General features: G+C 47.7%; 1 protein-coding gene across 1 annotated transcript in view; it reads right to left on the reverse strand.

Annotated features, from left to right (window-relative positions):
• The window catches only part of HMCN2 (hemicentin 2), a 193960-nt gene that overhangs the window by 145123 nt on the left and 28751 nt on the right, over positions 1 to 20086 (reverse strand). The window contains 7 exon segments of the mRNA XM_006892600.1: positions 193 to 337; positions 2628 to 2891; positions 6311 to 6431; positions 6805 to 6911; positions 7502 to 7673; positions 18452 to 18574; positions 19371 to 19529. Coding sequence (XP_006892662.1) covers positions 193 to 337; positions 2628 to 2891; positions 6311 to 6431; positions 6805 to 6911; positions 7502 to 7673; positions 18452 to 18574; positions 19371 to 19529 — 1091 coding nt within the window.

Raw genomic sequence — 20086 nt, forward strand, 5'->3', positions numbered from 1 at the left:
CCACATCTCTTTGATGGGAGGTGGTCCAGCAGCCGTATGAGTCTTGGGACTCCCTCTTCCTTAAGCCCAGGAGGACAAGATGCCTGACACTACATGCCCTGTCTTGCCATTCACTCTCTTCAGACTTTCAAGGGCATTAGGGTCTCAAAAGCCCTGGGGGTGGGGCCACTGGGCTGGCCATTGGTCACTCACTGGAAGTGCCTCTCCTCGCCCAGCTTGGTTCCATCTCGTCGCAGCTGCAGCCTGAAGGGGAGAGCACTGTGCACGGAGCAGGAGACCAGCAGGGGCTGCTGCAGGTAGCCATGGATCCTGGGGGGCATGCTGACCAGAGGGGCACCTGAAGGCAAGAACCTGGACTCACAGCCTATCCTCCCCACGCCCCACTACATGGAGACCCCCAGGAGGAAATGGGAATCAGAAGATCAGGATACCAGCTTTGGCTCCATTGGCTGGGAGCCACTGCAAACAGATTCACCTCACTAGGCCTCAGTTTCTTCCTCTGTGAAATGGGAATTATCACGTGCTGAGCTCAGCCCATTGTTGTGGATGTGGGTGAGTAAAGACACATGGAAGGGCTTGATATCAAACAGGATGCCTGGAGAGCGTCATCAACTGAAGCCAGTGCTACTTTCTGGTTTGTGAGAGTATTGAACTGGAGATTGGCTGGAGGGATAAGCCCCTTCCTGACTCTGGGTCACCATTTGCTCAATTGTATTTGACGGGAAAGTTAAACTCCTCGTGAGAGCTCAGGAAATACCCAACAGGTGGGACTGGCACCCTGGGGATTAGGGGGCTACAGCCTGTTCTACCCAGAGATATTGGAGGGCAGCCTTTTCATTGAAAAATAAACATTGCTGAATGCAAAATTAATACACATTTTTAAAATGCAAAATTCATACACATTTTTAAAGATAAAACAATAGACTTGAGTGAAATCTCAGAGCTGTGATAATCCCCTTGGGGCCCGCACCAGACGTGACTGCCTCCCCCGCCCCCCGAGCTAGCAGTTGTGGGATGACACATTTGCTTTCCTTGGCTGTTGGAATGACTTCAGTGGAAAGGTCTGAGGAACTCCACCTCAGGGTCAACCGCAGCCGAGAGTGCCTCACTTGGTGACCCCTCGGGCCTGCAGTCAACTTCTTGGGCTGTCCCCTTTCCCCTCTCCCCACCAAAGATGCTCCACGGGTGAGACAATGTGCCAGACCTCCTCAGAGCACAGAGCTGGAAGTGGGGAGGGAGAGGGTGACATCATGCTACAGGCTCCCTGCCACATCCCGGGGGAGACGGGTGTCAGACCATTTAGCCACATCCCCAGCTGTGTGCAGCTCAGCCGCCACTCACCCACACACACTGGCAGCCTCAGCACAATCAGCTCAGGCTTCTGGTTCCATTTAAAAAAAGGGAGACTCGGGGACTCCCCAACCCCAGGTCCAGCGCCACAACCCCTTATCTCCAAGCTCAGAACCTTCTGCTGGAAGCAGAGCTTCCAGCTTCCCAGACCTGATCAGGGAGCAAGTGAAAGATAAAAAAAAACCATGCTCCCTCTTTCATCCAGAGCTGAGACGGAGGCCAAAAGTCAGAGCTGAACTCCAAACCCTCAGATCCATCTGAAAGAGCAGGCCGTTCCTGCCTCTCTGAAATTCCTTCCTGAAAATTCCTCCTCAAAGTCTGTAAAGACCGAAGGGAAGAGAGGAGGCCCAGACCCCTCAGCAGGGGTGTGGAGGCCAGGAGGTTGAGAAGTAGGGGTCTCAGCTCCCCTAGCCAGCCCTGCCAAACTCTAACCACAAGAGGGATATCTTCTCTCTCTATCTTGGTGGTGAAGGAGATATCCCCTCACAGAGATCCCTGGCAAGAAACATCAGAATGCCAGTAACATCCACCTCCGTGCGCTCCTCCCAGGCTACCTCTGCGGGAAGAGGATGAGTGGGCAGGAAGAAGGCAATGGCAGCTGCCACACGCAGAGGGCCCTGATCCATGGCTCCTACTACTTGAGCGCAGCCTCTGAGTACCAGTGTGCTATCTCATTATGCAAATCCATTTGGGGAGCCCTCAGCAACCCTGCAAGGTGGGCAGTTTCAGTTTTCTCATCTATAAAATGGGTACATGGCTCATAACTGTAAGTATTCAACAAACTAATAATCCCTGGCAATGACTGGCCTGGGGGAAGTGCTCAAAGATCACATGAGAATAAGTATTATCATGACGATAACAGATCAACTAGTCAAGTCTTCCTTGCCCATTGTTGTGTCTCCAGTGCCTCACACCATGATTGAGTGATTATAGATGCTCACAGTAAATGATGAATGAATGGATAGTTGGATGGATGGATGGATGGATGGAGTCATGAATGGATGGATGGATGGATGGATGGATGGATGGATGGATGGATGGATGGATGGATGAATGGATAGGTGAATGGACACATGGATGGATGACTGCACTAAACTCTTGACCTGAGTGAGGACCACATCTGAAGCATCTTCTATATTTACTATAATGCCTTGTAAGGAAGAGTTACCCATTGAAGCTTGATGAGCAAAAACATTCTAATTGGGGAAGTCTTTCAGGAAGAGACGGGCCTCCATGGGAGCCAGCTGAGGTGGAGAATAAGAGAGCTGACCACTTACCTGGGGCCACTCCACTGTAGGCCACTCCAGAGACACGAAGAAGGGTGTTTCCCTCATGGTCCTCACCCTTCACCTTGAGGTAGAAGCGCTCCTGGGGGACTTGAAAGGGTGGCCCACCCCACAACTGATGGGTAGATCCATTGGAAAGGGGTTGCACGGGCAACGTCAGGAGGGACCGTCCTGAGCTGTGTGAGAGCTCCACTGAGTCCAGGCGTCCAGGTGTCTGCAGGCCAGTGGAGTTGATCACCAGCGAGATGGGCACCCCTGCAGAGGGAAGGGTGTGGAAGGAGGCGCTGGTATCTGCAGTAGGCTCCCAATCCTCCTCAGGCAGGAGCCTTTAAGCCACACCTGTGGACCCAGCCTTCCATATGTACCCCTGTTCCAACAACAACCTCCTGTTGTTGTTGTTGTTGTTGTTGTTGTTGGCTACCCTCAAGTCAGAACCGACCCATAGCTGACCTCAAGCTTTTGAGGCAGTTAATCACACGGGAGGAAACTGCTCGTCCTTCTTTCACAGAGCAGCTTTTGGATCTATATGTATCCCTGTTCCAACTAAAGCTAGGGGGACGATAAGGGAAAGGGGCCTTTGTTGCTGTCCATGGTCCTGAAACACCCCTGTCCATCCAAGCCATGTTTCCCAAGTGGTTGAACTGCCTCCTATCTCCACAGATTCCGTCTCTCGTGGAGTAGGACTGGGAAGGGGCCTCTCTATACACTATGGGCCCCATCAGCTCTGGGGTTGGCTAACACCAGATAGACTTCTGGAGACAGCCTGTGATGAGGCACACTTCCTGGTTTGGGAACACTCACTCCTGCCCAATCTGTCCCAAGGGCGGCTTCTCTTTGATTTTTCTTTTCTATCTTGATGTTTTCAAGCTATCCCAGAGAATATCAAACTGGACTCAGGCTTCTTAATTTCCTTGGGTGATTTTGGAACCTTGGTGAGGTCTACTCCCTCTTTTTATTCTTTCTCTCTTTCTTTTTCAGAGTTCACAAACTAGAGTCTTGTGAATGTGATTAGTTTGATCCACAAAATACTTTAAAATGTTTGAAGAAACACTGAACAATCTGGAAAGTGCATACAAAAATTTGAAGGTCTAGATTAAAAAAAATGAAATGTGGGAGAAAAGTGCAACAATGAATGAATGGAAATCAAAAATCTCTGTAAATGTTCATTAAAATTAATAAAAACAAAAAGAAAGAAATGTTCCCATCCTGGGTCCCTAGCCTCACATTGTGACAATGGCTTTTGGCACCTGCTGGCTGCGCTCTGGTTGAGGAGTCTAGTGCCCATTTAATCACAGTCTCCTCCATTCTCTGGTGCCTCCTGCACTGGAGCCAAATGTCAATCATTATTTGTCATTGCAACTTCCCTGTTGCTTCCTCTTATAAAAATGTCTCGGACTCAACATCTTTGTCAATAGCAGAAATTTTTAAAAGGTCACATGGCTCCCAGCGTCCACTTGCACTGAGAACTGACCTTGTGGACATTTCCATTTTATCCCACAGACTACAAAAAAAGCAACCAGATGTATATTGGAGAAAGTGCAACCAGAGTGCGCCTTGGAGGCAACAAAGCTTCTTCACACATACTTTGCACATGTTGTTAGGAGAGGTTATTCCTCAGAAAGGGAGATGATGCTTGGAAAGGTGGAGAGTCAGTGAAGGAGAGGAAGACCCTCAGCCAGATGGATTGATACAGTGCCTGTGGCAAGTGTGTGAGCGTGTGAAGGGATGGTGCTGGATAGGACAGGGTTCAGATCTGCTGTTCACAAAGTCACCATGCGTCCTACACGACTTGTCAGCACCTAACATCCCCATCCTAATACTACATTTCGGGATTTATTTTCTCCTAAAGATTGGCTTTAGAGCAGAAATTAAGTTTCTCTGCTGCTCCTTCTTCTTGTCGTGGGCAAAACAAACACAAAATGAGCCAGCAGGCCCCTTTCCGCTTTAGATATCACTGCTAGTCCTGGCAGGAAATCTGAAGAGGGCTGACAAGACTAGCAAACATGACAAATTATAGACTCAAAAGAAAGACCTAAGGCCCCGGCACACATCACCCTTGTCACTATTAGTCAATGACCCATAGAAGCAGCTTGACACACTTCCCAGCCTCTCTTCTGAGTTGTCTCTGCAAATTCTGCCAAATGGTCCCTTGGTGGAGGATCATACTATCCAGCCCCTCATCTGTCCATCAGAGAGCATTTTCTGGGTAGAACTCATGTCGGCTCAGCCAGCACTCCTGTCTGCTCTGGGGCTCATCCATCTTTAAGAATCAGTACTCAGACCCAGAAGTCAGCTTCAACAGGGAAATGCTGATGACCCTATCGCTGATGACTCTATGCCTTGAGCTTCAATATCTTCCCAGTGTTCCAACTCCCATCATCCTCTGGGGAGTCTGAATGCCTGCCAGGAAGCCCATTCCTTTGTCGTTAGACCTCGGTGTCCTTTGAGGCCCAACTATCAATTCATTAGCACACATTTAACGCAACACTTGGAGCCATCAGTCAGGAAATCAAAAGACTAATGGCATTAGGAAAGTCTGATGTCAGGGACCTCTCCAGAGTGCCAAAGAGCAAAGAGGTCCGTCTAGAGACCAAGGTGCACCTGATCCAGGCCATGGTCTTTACAATTACTTTGTATTCATCAGAGAGGTGGACGATGAATAAGGATGACAGAAGAAGAATTGATGCCTTTGGGTTGTGGTGCTGGACAAGAGTACTGAATATACCATAGACTGCCAAGAGAACAAATAGGTTTGTCCTGGAGAAGGCGAAGTCAAATTGCTCTCTGGAAGCAAGGACTTTGAAATTCCATCTCAGATACTTTGGATATGTTGCTAAGAGGGACCAGTCCTTGGAGAAGGACATCATGGAAGGGTGGAGGGACAGCTCAAGGGATGAAAACCCTGGATGAGAAGGATTGACACAGTGACTGAGGCAATGGAGGCAGATGTGACAGTAACAGTGAGATTGTCTCAGGACAGAGCAGAGCTCAGAGCTGTTGTGTATAGGCTTGCTATGAGTTGCAGGTGACTTGACAGCACATAAGAACAACAATAAGCTAGTATTTACTGGAAAAATAGCATATAGGACTTTAGACAAACAAGAATTTTGAAAAAAAGAAAGAGGAAGTAGAGCCCAGAGTATAGTAGGGTTCACAGATGCAGGTGGGAAGGACAGGGGTATGTTGTAATTTAAGTTATATCCAGGTTTCTGTTAATGGTGACAAAAAGTAAACTGGGAATGGATGGGGGTGCCAGGTTGTATACCATCATAAGCATTAACATCATTGATTCAACAGTTGGAATAGTAAATATTGTGCTTTTTATGTATAACCATGATAAACAGAGAAGCAATGAAAAAGTGAAAAAAGGGACAGACACAAACTCAATGATAAAGAAGACAGAACAGAGGTCCTGGGGACTCTGGTTGTGCAGAGGGTGTTCTAAGGACAAATTACCCCAGTGTGGCATGAGCTGGGGCTGATGGAGGTACCACTGGGCCTGGAGCTCTATTTGCATGACTATGATGTGTGAAGTGACCTAGTGTTAGCCTCTGTTATTTCCAGTTACACATAGACAACCAAGCCCAAACTCACACTCCCAACCACTTCCCAAATCCAAGTCCCATCTCTTCAAAAGATGACTCAACACATCTCCTAGGCCAAGACCACAATACCTTGCAAAGGCCACTCGATGGTGTGATTGAGGTCCAGAGAGGGCTGCGTGGAAAAGCCGGCTCGGAAGTCAATGTCACTGATGCCTGTGATCCTCACGGAGTGGCGGCCGCTGCTGTAGACCTAGCACAGGCCCAGGTCCCACATCATCAGAGTTCAACCCCAGCACCTCTGGCCTAAAGGAGGAGGCCAACCTGACCACATACAGCGGCGAGAGTCGACCACGCCTGGGAACAGCCTTTGCAGACAAGAGGGTAACTTGCCTCCCCCTGGGGCACCACACTGACTCCAAACCATTCCACATAGCTTCCTCTCGCTAGTGCAAAACAAAATGCCCCTCCCTTATTTTGAGTTCTTTGCTCCTATTTCTATGCCCTAGACATCACTGCCTAACCACAGTCCTCAACTTCTCAGGGCTTCAGGTACCCCAGAACAGGGAAAAGAGAGAAAGAGTCCCAGATCCAAAGTGAGGTTCTGCCAGCCCAGCATGCCCTACCTTGATGGACCACAGCCCGGGATGCTCAGGTTTAAAGGCCACCACCTTGGCCGAATCAGGGATGTTGAGGAGGATGTTAAGACCCTCATCCTTCTTCAGGATTCTCCCTGTGAGACCCCAAAGATCAGGTTAGTCTCCAACCCTCCCAAGGGACGCTAGGAGCCCCACTCTATCCCTAGGAACCCATGTACCATCAAACACTTGCTTCAGATATCCTGGGGGACCTGAAAGGAGAATATTTGATGGTCCCTAGCCTCCTTCTGTCCTTCACCCTTAAACCTCTCCAAGTGCTGGCTGTACACCTGCTTCTAGGTCTGGATATTTATGGCAACCTCACAGCTTTTGGGAGTCAAGTGACCAGATCCAGATCACAGTGACCCTGACTGGCTGGGTGACCAGGGTAAGTCACTTCCCAGCTTTCCATTTGAAAATGCACTGCTTGTTCTTGCCCTGATCAATCCTCAGGGTAGTTGTATGGAAAACTCGGTGTGACCCTAATTGTTTTAACTCCTGTTTTTCAGCTGTCACTTGTTGACCTGCCTCCAGAGCCACCAAGGGCATCCCCTTCACCATCCCCTCGGGAAGCCTTATTCCTGGAACCTGTGTCTGAACCCCTTGGTCTCTTTTCTCATTCCACCCTGAGCTCCCAGGCCAGTCTCAAGAGCAAATAGTAAGTCCATTTAGGGGTCACACATACCCAGTGGGTCGCGGACCTCAATCTCAGGTCCTGGTCCACTCAAGGAGATAGTGACTTCCTTCAGGCTGGGGTCAAAGGGGAGCCTCCACATGTGTTCCCCCTTCTCCTCATGGTCTGTGGACAGCAGGTGCACCTTGGAGGTCTGGATTGCTGACTCCACCCACTTCAGAACCTGAGGAGACAGATATAAGAAGTGATGCCAGCAGGTATCCATAGGTGGGATCCTTTACTGGCTACCAGGTGCAAGCAGAATTCTTTGTCGTGGGTCTTGATGGTATATAGAGGCCTTCCGGGTCAACTGAGAAACAGACTACCTTCTATTGCCTACACCAAGCTCTACTCACACATGGCGATTCTCCTGGCTGCTGTGGGCTCCAAGTCTTGACACTTGAACCGAGGCATCCAATGGACTCAATGTGGTGGAGGGAGAGAAAATCAAGGGGTTCCCTGGGCTGGGAAGACACTTGCACCTTTTCACGTGGCGACTCTTCCTATCCTCATCATTTCCTCTAAAATGCCTTTTTTTTTTTTACAGAGGTTTTGGATTTCCATTCATTCATTGCCGCAGTTTTCTCCCTTCCCACCCCTCCCCACCAGCTCACTTCCCCCTCTGAAGAGAGGAAAAAAAAATAAAAATTCTTTCATTAGTATACAATTCCCACGTCCCTTCCCCCCACCCCCCACCCCGAGTACACTTCTCTATGCAACCTTAATTCTGGATTCCTGTGCTAACCATAATACTCAATCATATGACAGAAAAAAACTGGATAAATTATGTATATTGTATTGAAAGAGATGAGGGAAAGAACAGATTAGAAGGGAAGGTGGATTCTTTTGATTTGATGAGAATCAGGTGAGGTTTGGTTGGTTGGTTGGGTTTCGTTTTGTTTGTTTTTGTTGGTAATAGGTGTGAGCTGATTGGATTTGCCAGTTTCACTAACAATGAATGACCTGTAGGCTGGAAGCCTCTTGTCTAGAGTCAACCAGAATTTGGTGGGTCGGCCTTATATTTAAAAGGCTGTTGGGCCCGAGGGCTGAAAATCCATCTAACTGATACAGAACGGGCTGTCAATATGCTACACTGAAGTAACTTCGGGCTACTGTGATGCTGAATGCTGTGCCGCTGGAGTGTCAAATGCTTAAAATGCCTTCTTGATGCCTCCTGAATGTGGATGGACCCTGGAGAACTGAAACCTCCCCTAAGTCATGTAGCTCATGCTCACCCAGCAAGGGGTCTCACATTTGGCCCAGCAAGAGCACCACGCTCTTGAAGTAGAACCATAAGGATCTACAAAGTCAACTCATAAAAGACAAGAATTAATGGATTGACTTTTCACAATAGTGATAAATATTAAATCCTTAGCTTCTATAATTGCTCATTTGCTATAAAACCTTACATGTTTTGGACAGATCGCCTTAAGAGTTAAACAAAAATTGAAGGCCTTCTTCCTAGACTACTATACCAGTTAGTTATTATACTTTTAGGTATGATGGAGGGAAAGAGCCAAAAAGAAATATATCATTAGGTATTGTTTGCATGATAATAGTCCAGAATAAGAGCTACATAATAGAGGACTGGGGGGTGGGGGTGCAAGGAAGAAATTGTGCAATAATGAAAGAATCTTTTTAAAAAGAAAAGTGGAATGAGAGCAGGGGTGTAGGGAGGAAAATGTACAACAATCAATGAATGTAAATCCAAGTTTTCTGTAAACTTTGGTTAAAATATCAATAAAATAAATTTAAAATATTTATTGGTGTGCACATAATCATTCATACACATCATGTTTTGTACGTGTACCTTATGTTTTATAGAGACATTCACATACATTCATCATACAAACTATCACCCCTCTTTTCAAGTCCCCATTGAGCCTCCCCCATTCCTTCACCCCTTCCACTCATTGACCTCTTTTTTAAAATTTATTTTTATTTATTTTTTTAAATTTTTTATTATTTTTGTGTGAGTGTACCGTCAAATCAGATCTGACTGGTACAGGAGGAATTTGTCCCTCCTTCCCCAGCCATGCGCCTCTGGGATTGTAGTTGCAGCTCCTTACCACTAGGCCACCAGAGCTCCCCTTCATTGACCTCTGTTATCCAGTATTTTCTCCCTTTCCTCCTTTCTCTCCTTTCCCTATGAACATTTATACATCTCTTACTCTGTTATCCTTCTATGTTCATAACAGTGACCTTATGCTATATTTGTCTTGAGATATTTCACTCAGCATAATGTTCTCTAGTCTCTCCCAATTTATATAGTACTTTTACAAAATCATTGCTCCTTAGTGTTGCACAGCATTCCAGGGATGGTTTTACAAGATTCTCACACTCCTTTAAAAAGACCTTATGAATCCAAATTTATGTGAGTCTGCAAAACAAGGCAACCTCAAAGAGTAACAGAGCCACAGCAAATGAATACAGGAACTAACTTGAAAGAGTTCCCACTGGCTGACTTTGGGACATGAGCTCCTAAGATGATACTGACTGTAATTACCGAAGCACTTTATATAATCCATATGTTCACAAAGATTATAAAAAATAGAAAGCAAAATACAGAACTAATCATAACAATGAAACCTCCTTTGGCACCAGGGGAGGCAACTTCTCAGAGAGAACGAACTAAATGGAGTTCCTGTCTTCTCAGTATCAATAGGGATTGTCCTTCAAAGTAACCAAATTACTCCTTGAGCCAGAGCTCTTCGCCATGGCAGAATGCCAGCTAGTAAATGTGGAAAGAATGATGCAATTAGGAAATCATCATTTTTCAATTCCCAACGAAAGAGCTGTTTCAGCCCAGGATGAGTTTTAGATGAAAGCTTGACGGGGGATTGGAAGTCCACACGGAGCCAGAGCATTACTCCACAGACCACGTGAGTCAGACAGGGGCAAACGTGGCTGCACAACGCACACATCTGCTTGTCACCACCTTAGTCTGGTCATCAAACTTTTCATCATTAATAGCAGGACAATCAGACATTATTTGCCTTCTGATGTGATGCAATAGAAAGTACACACAGCACCAGTCAAGAAACACTCCTGCTGTAAATGTTAGTCTCTACCCGATCAGCCCTTTAAATGTAAGACTCCATTTACGAGAGACATAGGGAACACAGGCAGACATAAAGGAACCAGTTAACAATGCCATAAGGAAACAATCAGATAAATCCGGAACATAGGACCGTGTACAAATCATCTCTTCAACAAGTTCGTGTCATGGAAAAGAATAAAAAAAGATGAACAGCTCCAGATTTGAGGGGATTCTGTAGACATAACAAGCACATGAAATGCACAGTCTTTAATTAAACTCTGGCTTGGGAGGGGGGAGAGTTACAAAAGACATTTGGAGGACACTTAGGAGATTTTAATATGGGCTGATGATTAGATGATCTTGCTGTTCTGCGCTGTCCATTCAGGATGACGAATTTCATAACTGAACCTCCAGTGGGTTTTCAGAGGCTGTAAATCACACGGGAGGAGATCGCCTATCTTTCTCCCTAGGAGCATCTGGTGCACTGAAACTCAGCACTGCTCCTTACCACTTGCCACCAGAGCTCAGGATACAATTGTTAATCTTTTTTGTTGTGTGTGTTTTTGAGATTTGTTTTAAGATCCATGCTGAATTATTTCTGGATAAAGTGTTATTATTATGGATTCAATTGTGTCCCCAAAATATAGGTGTTGAAATCCTAATCCCTGAAATTATAAATGTGATCCTGTTTGGAAGTATACATTTTATTTTGTTATGTTAATGAAGCTAGAGCAGAGCAGAGTGAGTCTTAAACCAGGTCACTTCTGAATTATATAAAGCCCAGGACAGAGATCTACACAAACAGAGGAAGACAATGGAGACAGAGGCATCTAGCAGCCCTGGACCCCTGGAGATTGCCAGCTCACAGAAGCGGAAATAAACCAAGGACTTGCCTCTGGAGCCACACCCTGAATTTGAACTCCTAGCTCTCTGAGCCATGGGAAAAAAAGTCAATTTCTTTTCTTTAAAACCATCCGCATGTGGCATTTCTGTTACACCAGCCAGGCTTACTAAAACAGGTGTCACGAACCAGCAAAATGTGCAGAATGATGACTGTAGTTGGTAGCAGGACTTTGATGAATTTGTTCTGGGTCAATCCCCTGTTGTGAATTTGTGTTCCACTCCAGACAGACTGGATCCAAATCAACAGCTTTTTAACATGACTCCCTTTCTAGAACAGAAATTTCTTTTTTTCTCCCAGTTCAGGAGGCTAGGAGAGCAAATCCGGGATGTGATTCTAGACAGAACCTTTGTTTATTTCAGCTTCTGGTAGCCCATCACCCTTCAAGGCTGGGGCTGTCTCCACATTGCTTTCCTCCTCCCTCTGTGTGTGTCTCCATAAGTATTCTGTGAATGTAAGTGTTACCAACAAATCTATTAAAACCACCCGAGGATCTTTTACAAGTGCAGATTTTTATGCCGTGTATCTGGGGGTGCATGTTCTCCGTAGGTTTGAAGTCTTGAGCAGGGAAATCCTCTTGTTAATTTATCTGTCTCTTTGAAATATCCCACAGTGACTTTTAAGAGAAAGAATTTTAAAAGAACAAGTGTATCATGGTTTTAATACACACCTAAGCAAACATAGTAGTTTCCTGAGGCTGGCCAACCTCAATCAAGTGAAAATGGCTTCCAGGAGCATTGGACAGTTTTTAAAAGAAATCCAAGGCTCCAGTCAGCCTCAATCAGAAAAGGTTCTGTGATTGATTCGTGATGTCTGTCATGGACATGGTATTAGCAAGCAGTTTCTGGCAAGCCAGGCATTTGCCATTCTTATTTTAAATCACGTAGTCCTTCGGCTCTGTCTCCCATATGATCTTCCATGGGAAAGAAGGAAATTGGAAGCATTTCTTGAGATTTAGAACATGTGTAATTCCTCGTTGATGTTGTTCAGACTGGGTTGGAACATACATACCTAGAAGTCATGGCTAGACTTCAGCTATCACAGGATAAGAATGTTGTGTTCCCAAAAAATTCATGTCTTGTTATACTTGGAGTGACTTCACCCTTCTGTGTTGCCTAGCTTTCTAAGCAATGTTTCTTCTGAAAACATCCCACCTGCCTTTGCGGAGGCACGAGGACCTAGGGGTGAGCTAGAGGCAAGCAGCAGCCAGCAAAGCCCAGCTGCTGAGGTGGAGAGAAACTTGCCAAGTAAGAACACAGCACCCCCAACAGCCACGAAGCAGGTATGCTCCGGCCCTCTTCCCTGCACCCCGTCCCCAGCTGATCCCTGTCGGGAACCAGGAGGAAATCGTAACTGAGCAACTTGACCAGAAAGTGGTGGCAGCACCAGTCAACAATTACACAGACAAGTCACACCCGCTACTGTGTTGCAACTGTCACTACAAGCTTGTTCTAAGATGTTCCCATGGAGGGAGGATGCCCAGGAGATCAGGCTACTGAACTAAGGATGGCGGGATCTGAGACAGGTCAGGCCACTGGTGACCCCACCGGGAGGTGGGCACACCTTGTGAGCAGGGCACCCCTCAGGAGCTGGGGACTGATGCTGCTGTCCACAGCAAAGCTAGTCACCCCGGGGGGCCAAGGTCCTCTGAAAGTTGTGATGCCCCTGGGGCTCCCAAGCGGAATCTGAGGAGTCTTCTGAGCAGAGAGCCTTCATTAAACAAGCTCACTATTTATTTGGTGAAGGCAATGGCTTCCAGATGTTCACGGGGTGAGGGAAGTCTGGGATCAGAGATACTTTGGGGCTCATCTCTGTGGTGGATGGGGAAGGAACGGAAGAATCTGGCACTGCTGCCGTGGCCAGATGGCTGCCGCTCGGCCGGCCGTTCTCAGCAGATAAGTCATCGGCTGTGGTCCCTCCCAGCACACTTGACAGCCAGGGCCGCTGAGGAAGCTGACAGGGAGAGGCCAGGAGGCCAAATGGGCCTCCCAGCCACAGATCAGAAAACAAAGGGGCTGAGGTGTGGGTCTCGTGCCAGGAAGCTGCTTGTGGTGGTCGGAGAAAGAACATGGTCATGGGCTCTGTGTCTCACCAACTCAGACCCCCGGCTAACTTTTTTGGAACCTTTGAGATAGAACTCCTACTGGTCAGGGGACTCCCACAGAACTGGGGGGTACATGGCACATAGGCCCCATACAGAGCATGGGGTGCTGGAGTCACCACAATCTCAAACTATCACTTAGGGCTTCCTGGGTGCCCAGCTCCACACCTGGGGCTGCTCATGAGTTCTCTCCATCCCTCCTCACCACTATCTCACGAGGCAGCCGACTGTGTACCCAAGGAAACCGAGGCTCAGAGAGGTAAAGCACTGTGCTGTAGGTCACACAGCAGGTAGGGAGCAGAGCTGGAGTTTGAAGCAAAGCATCTTACCCTGAAGTCCAAGCCTTGACTACCCAACAAAACAGTCTCCCTCTGGAGCGACTCTGGGATGAAGTCATCTGTTGGACTGGTGCTTCCTCATCCATTAATTGGAACCAACTGGTCAGAAGCTCTCCTATCCCCTCTACTGTCTTAGAAAGTATTTCCCCGGTGTTTAACCTGGAAAGGACCCCTAAACTCCTAGAACTGACCAGGTCAGAGTGTGGAGGAGGGAAGAGGGAAGATGCAGAGTAAAGTGAAATGGCCAGCATCCTCCTTACAAAAAAGATAGAGCAGATTCCCTGGACTCAGGGAAGCTGTAGGATGGCTGGCTGACTGACTGATCCAGCTCCTCTGACTCAGCCCCTACCTACTCCGCCGGGGCTGTGACCACACAGTGAGCTGGGTGGGAGTTGGGGGCAGTCCATGGATGCTGTACTGGAGTAAAGGGGTTATTGGATCTAAGTTTCGGTTAAAAAATTAATACATCTTTGGGATCTGCTTAAGCAGCTGCATTACTTGCCCTCTGCCATGGTTCTGTGTATTCAAGGATGTTGAAACTCTACATTCCTCCCACTGGGAAGGAGGAGGCCTTCATCTTCCTTTAGTTACCTTGGAACCCTGAAAGGGCCTTCCAGGACTAGTGAGGCTAATATTAATAGTAGAAATATTAAAGGCTCAAACTCCTGGGGAACGAAGCTTGAGTGATCAGATCCGACAGAATACAGAAGGTGCTCAGTTCAGGAGTGAAGGTGGTGATGCCATGTGTGTGCAAATCACAGAGGAACAAACACTGGGTGGTCCCACTGATGGTGAGACTGTATGGAGCCATGCTGCTTACCCAAAGGCTGTAAGCGCTGATGGTTCAAATTCACCATCGGCCCCTTTGGATCTTCTTCTGTGTGATTTACAGCCTCAGAAACCCAGTAGAGGGTCAGCTATGAGTCAGTTCTGATTCAGCTGCGATGAGTTCTGGTTTGGTTTAGTTTTATTATTCCGTTTATAAGAGAAATCTAGAACAGGCAAATAAATACATAGAAAGCAAAGCTTATTGGTGGTTAACTGTGGCTGGAGACTTGGGGGGTGTGGGGGAGTTACTACTGAAGGGCTGCTAAGATTCTGGGTGATGATAACTTTTGAAAATAGGTAGTGGTGATGGTGGCATATACGGTGAATATGATTAATGTCCCTGAACTCTCTACTTAAGAATGGTTAAAGAAACAAAACAATGGTTAAAATAGTAGCCTTTTAGGGGTGTGTATGTGTGTGTGTGTGTGTGTGTGTGTGTGTGTGTGTGTGTGTGTGTTGTTATTGTTGATTGCCATCAAGTTGAGTATGATTCACAGTGACCTCATGAACAAAAGACCTGAAGCCTTTCTATAGGTATTGTCAATTCTCAAAGTTCATAATTTCCACAGGCATGTTGTTTAGGAAGTGGATGCCACTCCTGCTTCATATATATATATAAATTATTATATATTAATTGTTACTTTTGACATGTTGCAAGGAGGGACAGGCCCTTGGAGAGGGTCGTCATGCTTGGGATGGTGGAGGGACAGCACAGGAAAGGAAGACCCTCGAAGAGGTAGATTGATTCAGTGACTAGAGTAGTGGGGTGGGTGTGTTGGAGATAGTGAGACTGGTACAGGACAGAGCATGGTTTAGGGTTATTGTATATAGGGATGCTATGTGTCACAGGCAACCCAACGGTACATAACAACAACAATAACATATTAATTGCATATATATATATATATTTGTTATATATCATCAAATCAGAACTGACCCATAGCTGATCCTCCAGTGGATTTTCTGGAAAAGTTAATCATATGGGAGAAATTGCCCATCCTTCTCCTATGGAGCTGGAGCAGCTGGTGGATTTGAACCATGTACTATTGGGATTGTAGTGTAGCATTATGCCACTAGGCCACAAGTGATATTTTATATATATCTGAGATATATATATATCTGAGATATATATATATCTCATATATATATATATCATATATATATATATCAGATATATATCTCAGAACTCTCATATGCATGTATGTGTGTCTACATATATCCATCCACAAAAAATTAAATCCTTTTTAAATGCCACTCCTTCCTATCACACTTGATCCATTTTAATGAAAGGTGAGAGGCCTAGTTGCACATGCCTTGTTTAGAAAGTTGTGCAACTTCTGAAGAGTCCTTCTCCCAGCTCGAGGCCCACCCTGGCTCTGCTGAAGGCACACTTATCCTCTCTTGGGGGGGGATGACCACAGCCCTGGCTGCTCTAGCCACTTTCCCAGGCTTGCCGAATGTCTGGAAACATCTGGAAGGAGCCATGTCCAAGGCATTAAGCTAATGAAGGACAGAGCTCCATGTCCAGGAAGGAGAAGGATCCAGCCCCCTACCCAGAGGCAGCCAGCGCTGGTAATCAGCAGTCCCACTGAGGCAGGCACAGGCTTCCAAGCCAGCCTCTTACAGCGGGTCAGGAGCAGGTGGATTTGGTTCCTTGTGTCCAGGGAGGGGCCAGGAGATCTAAGGCCCACACTTATTGCTCCAACCTGCCTGGCTGCCCTGCCATCTGATGGGCCTCTGGCAGAAAGGAGTTCCCACGCAAGGGGCCCGGATCAGTCTCTCCCAAAGCAAGGATCAGGTCGTCCCTTTGCCTTAAAACACTCTTACCCTCACTTGGTGGCTGCGTGCCAGCACATGCTGACATGCCAAAAAGCAAAGCCGAATGTGTCACAGAGAACCATAAACGCCATCTGTCAACAGAGAGTTAAGACGTGCTAACCTAAACACGGCCCTGGAGACCGCTCTCTGCAGTTCATAAACATACAGCACCCGAAAGCCTGGCCTCAAGGCAATGGCAGAGCGAGCTGGAGGCGGAGCTGACCTCAGACCTGCTGCCTCTTTTCCCAGGACCCCACACTCAAGAGATTCCCATTTCCCATCACCAGGTACTTGCTGAACTTCTGTTGTGCACTAGTCACTCTGCTAGTGTTGGGGACACGGTAGCCAATGGGATCCACAGTGTCCCTGCCCTTGGGGAACTACAGCCTAATGAAGTGAAGTGCTTGTGTAATTGTAAAACTATCATTATGTAAAGCAGCACTGGGAGCTGGAGAAGATATGAAAGGAGACTTCATCTTGGCAGGAAATCAAGGAGGGTCTCCCTGAGGAGGTGACGTTTTAGCTAAGACTGGAGAGATGAGAAAGTCAGAGAGAAAGGATCAGAAAACACTTGAGTCATGAACCAAGGTTCTGGTGTGGTGAAGAGTAATGGGCGTTGAAGAAACAGCAAAGACACCAGTAGTGGATAAGGGAGTAGAAAATAGAGTTGAAGTCAGAGAGGAGGAAGGGACAGGTCCAGGCATCTTTCGAGGGGCATCAGGGAGGAATTTGGTCAGATTTGGTCTGTAGATTCAGGACCAGCTCATGGAAGTCAATTGTTAGTATTCCATCCCAAGTCCTCGTCCAGTGACTTCATGCTAGCAGCTTACTATGGAGTTCTGGTTGTTTAGCAGCAAAGAGCTGCACTGCCAGCCCAGGGGCATGAGGTTTGAATCCACCAGCTGCTCCATGGGAGAAAGATGGGAAATCTCTACCTGTGTGAATTATTGTCTCTGAAAACCTGCTAGAGAGTCAGCTGTGAATCCATTCCGATTCCATGGTACATAACATCAATCGCATTGGCCAATTGGGAGTATTTACACCATGTAAATGGGTTAAACATTTACGAGTATGCCACTGGAAGCAATTCTCTAGCTGCTGTGAAGGAATGGAAGCATGGGGGAGAAAGAATGCAGGGACAGGCCTGAGCTGACGGGGGAGTGAAGGGGAGAAAGTTCAGGCACACAGTCCTGGAGCAAAACCAGAATGAAGACACCTGGTTAGCGCTGAGCTCTGAGGAAGTCCAGACCACCGCATCCCTGGACCTCGAGCCTCAGAGTCCAGACAGCTCCAACGTGCCAAACCTCCAAGGAGGATTTTCTGTCCTATTAACATAGCCAAAGTCCAGCATCTCCCCTGCCCCCACCCCTGAGCTCCTGGCACTGAGGAAGAAACACAGGAAAAGATTCCACACCCACACTTCCTCCACACTTCTCGAGGTCCAGCCTGCCTGCCTGGACCAGCTATGGGATCCAGGACAAAACTCTGGCTACTGCTGCTGCTTTTTTTTTTCCTTAAGTGTTGTGTGTTTTGTATTTCATTTAATTCATTCATTTTTGTACACTTTCCTCCCATCTCCCACTCCACTTTGCAATGCACCTCTTGTTCAGGACTGTTGTCATGCATTTAATGCCTAATCATCCACTCTTTTTAATCAGTTCTTTCACTCATCTCTTCCACTGTTCATTATCTACGCCTTCTTTGACCCTCAGTTTCTTTATCTGAAATAGGAAATCCCTCCTGCCTTGGATGGGTGGGAGAGCTTGGTGAGAGGAGGTGCCCGAGCACAGCACAGCTGCTCCTGCCTCGAACACTCAGCACCATCAGCTACGGCTGCTGGTCAGCCGCTGAGCAGAGAGAAGCAGAACATTTACTGGCCAACTTGTTCCCAGGCTACAGGCTCTGAGGTCAGGGATGACGTTCCTGCCTGACTCACCTCAGTCACTTGCTGCTTGTCCAGGTGAAACACCTGCCCGGAGCTGGTGGCGGCAATCTCCTCGAAGGCCAGGTAGCCGGGGTGAGTGCGGTCACCACAGTCCCCCGTCAGCACAAAGACCACCTGAAAGACAGACACTCAACCTGGTCCGCGGCTTCCTCAGCCACCTGCTTCAGGTTAGTGACAGCATCCAAGCCAAGGAGGAGCGGCCTGGACACAGGCTTTCCTATTCCTCCTATGGCTCAGGTGACCCATCTATAAAATGGGAATATTGAGTACCCATCTCACAAAGATCAGCAGCTAATGCAGGTCACAGCCGGAGATGCATGGGAGCTGATAATAAATCTATGACGAGGAAGAGAATAGAGACCAGCTCGACTCCACATGGCCACAGGGGCTGCAGAGTGAGAAGAACCGGCGAGAGGTGGAGTGGGTTCTAGATGCAAAAGCTCCTCGAGGTCTTCATCTTGGAAAGTCTTCCTCTCCCTGCCCACATCTTCCTCCATCCCTTGGTGGACAGGAGAAAGCTAAACCCAGAAAGGCCCAACGCGCGCTGCCCACCCCGAGGCCAAGGGAACAAGGTGACGTGAACTGCAGAGACAGCGAGCAGAGGCCACGCCAGGAGCAAGACGGATTGCTCCGACTTTGACAGCATGTAAAAGGAGTAGGGTGGTGTGGGCTTTGTCAAGAGCATGCCTCAGTAGAGCGGCTGTGAGCCTGGCTGGCGGGCAGGTGGCCCGGAGGATGAGAACACACTTGGAATTCGCCAAACCCGCTGAGTTCAATCTCATGGCTGATGGATGGGCTGTGGTTGTCAGAGAGAAGTGCCTGGCCCTCCTGTCTCCAGGTGGGGGCTCAGGACTGCCAGAATGGAAGACTCTTACCCTCAGTGCCGGCCCCCTAATGCCAGGCAGCTCACCTGCGACTGTTTAAGCTGCAGGAGACGCAGCAGCTCCTCCTTCTTGTGATAATCCTTGGCGCGGGCGTCCGAGAAAACATAGATGAACGAGCCGGGGTTGGAGATCTCCACGGCAGCCTTGATGGCCCCCACACTCATCTCAGGGCAGTCGCCACCTCCCTACAGAACAAAGGCCGTGCTGGCAGCTGCTGCCTGCCCCCTCCAAGCGGAGACCCATGGTACCTCTCAAATCATCAAGAGTTAGGCAGCCCCCAGACAGGGCCAGGCCGTAACTCAATTCACTCTAAATTAGGACAAACATTATCATGCTTTCATCCAACCACACCAGAGTGAGATGGTCCCTGACCCCCTGGAATTTGGTATGTGGCCAGACATGACACCAAGAAGCACACATGATTCTTTAATTACCATTGTGACACCAAGAAGCACACAGGATTTCTTAATTACCATTGTGATGAGTGCTACAGTTGGGGCGGGGGGTGGTCATGAGAGCATCTAAGCAAGGGCTCAATGAAGCTACATGTCAGCCGAGGCTTAGAGGTTTGGAGATAGGCCAAGAGAGGGGAGAGGTGGGTGCTGGGGGCAGGAATGCCTTCAAAGCTGATTGCATGCATCTTCTTTGCAGCCTGCCTTGATACCAATTCCAAGTAAATGCACACTCTCCCCTCCCTGCCCAGCAGATGGAAGCTCCCCAGGAGAAGCTGACATCTCTTCAT

This window comes from Elephantulus edwardii, unplaced genomic scaffold, assembly GCF_000299155.1.
Source record: "Elephantulus edwardii isolate Elephantulus edwardi_28Jun2011 unplaced genomic scaffold, EleEdw1.0 scaffold00116, whole genome shotgun sequence".
Taxonomy (NCBI): domain Eukaryota; kingdom Metazoa; phylum Chordata; class Mammalia; order Macroscelidea; family Macroscelididae; genus Elephantulus; species Elephantulus edwardii.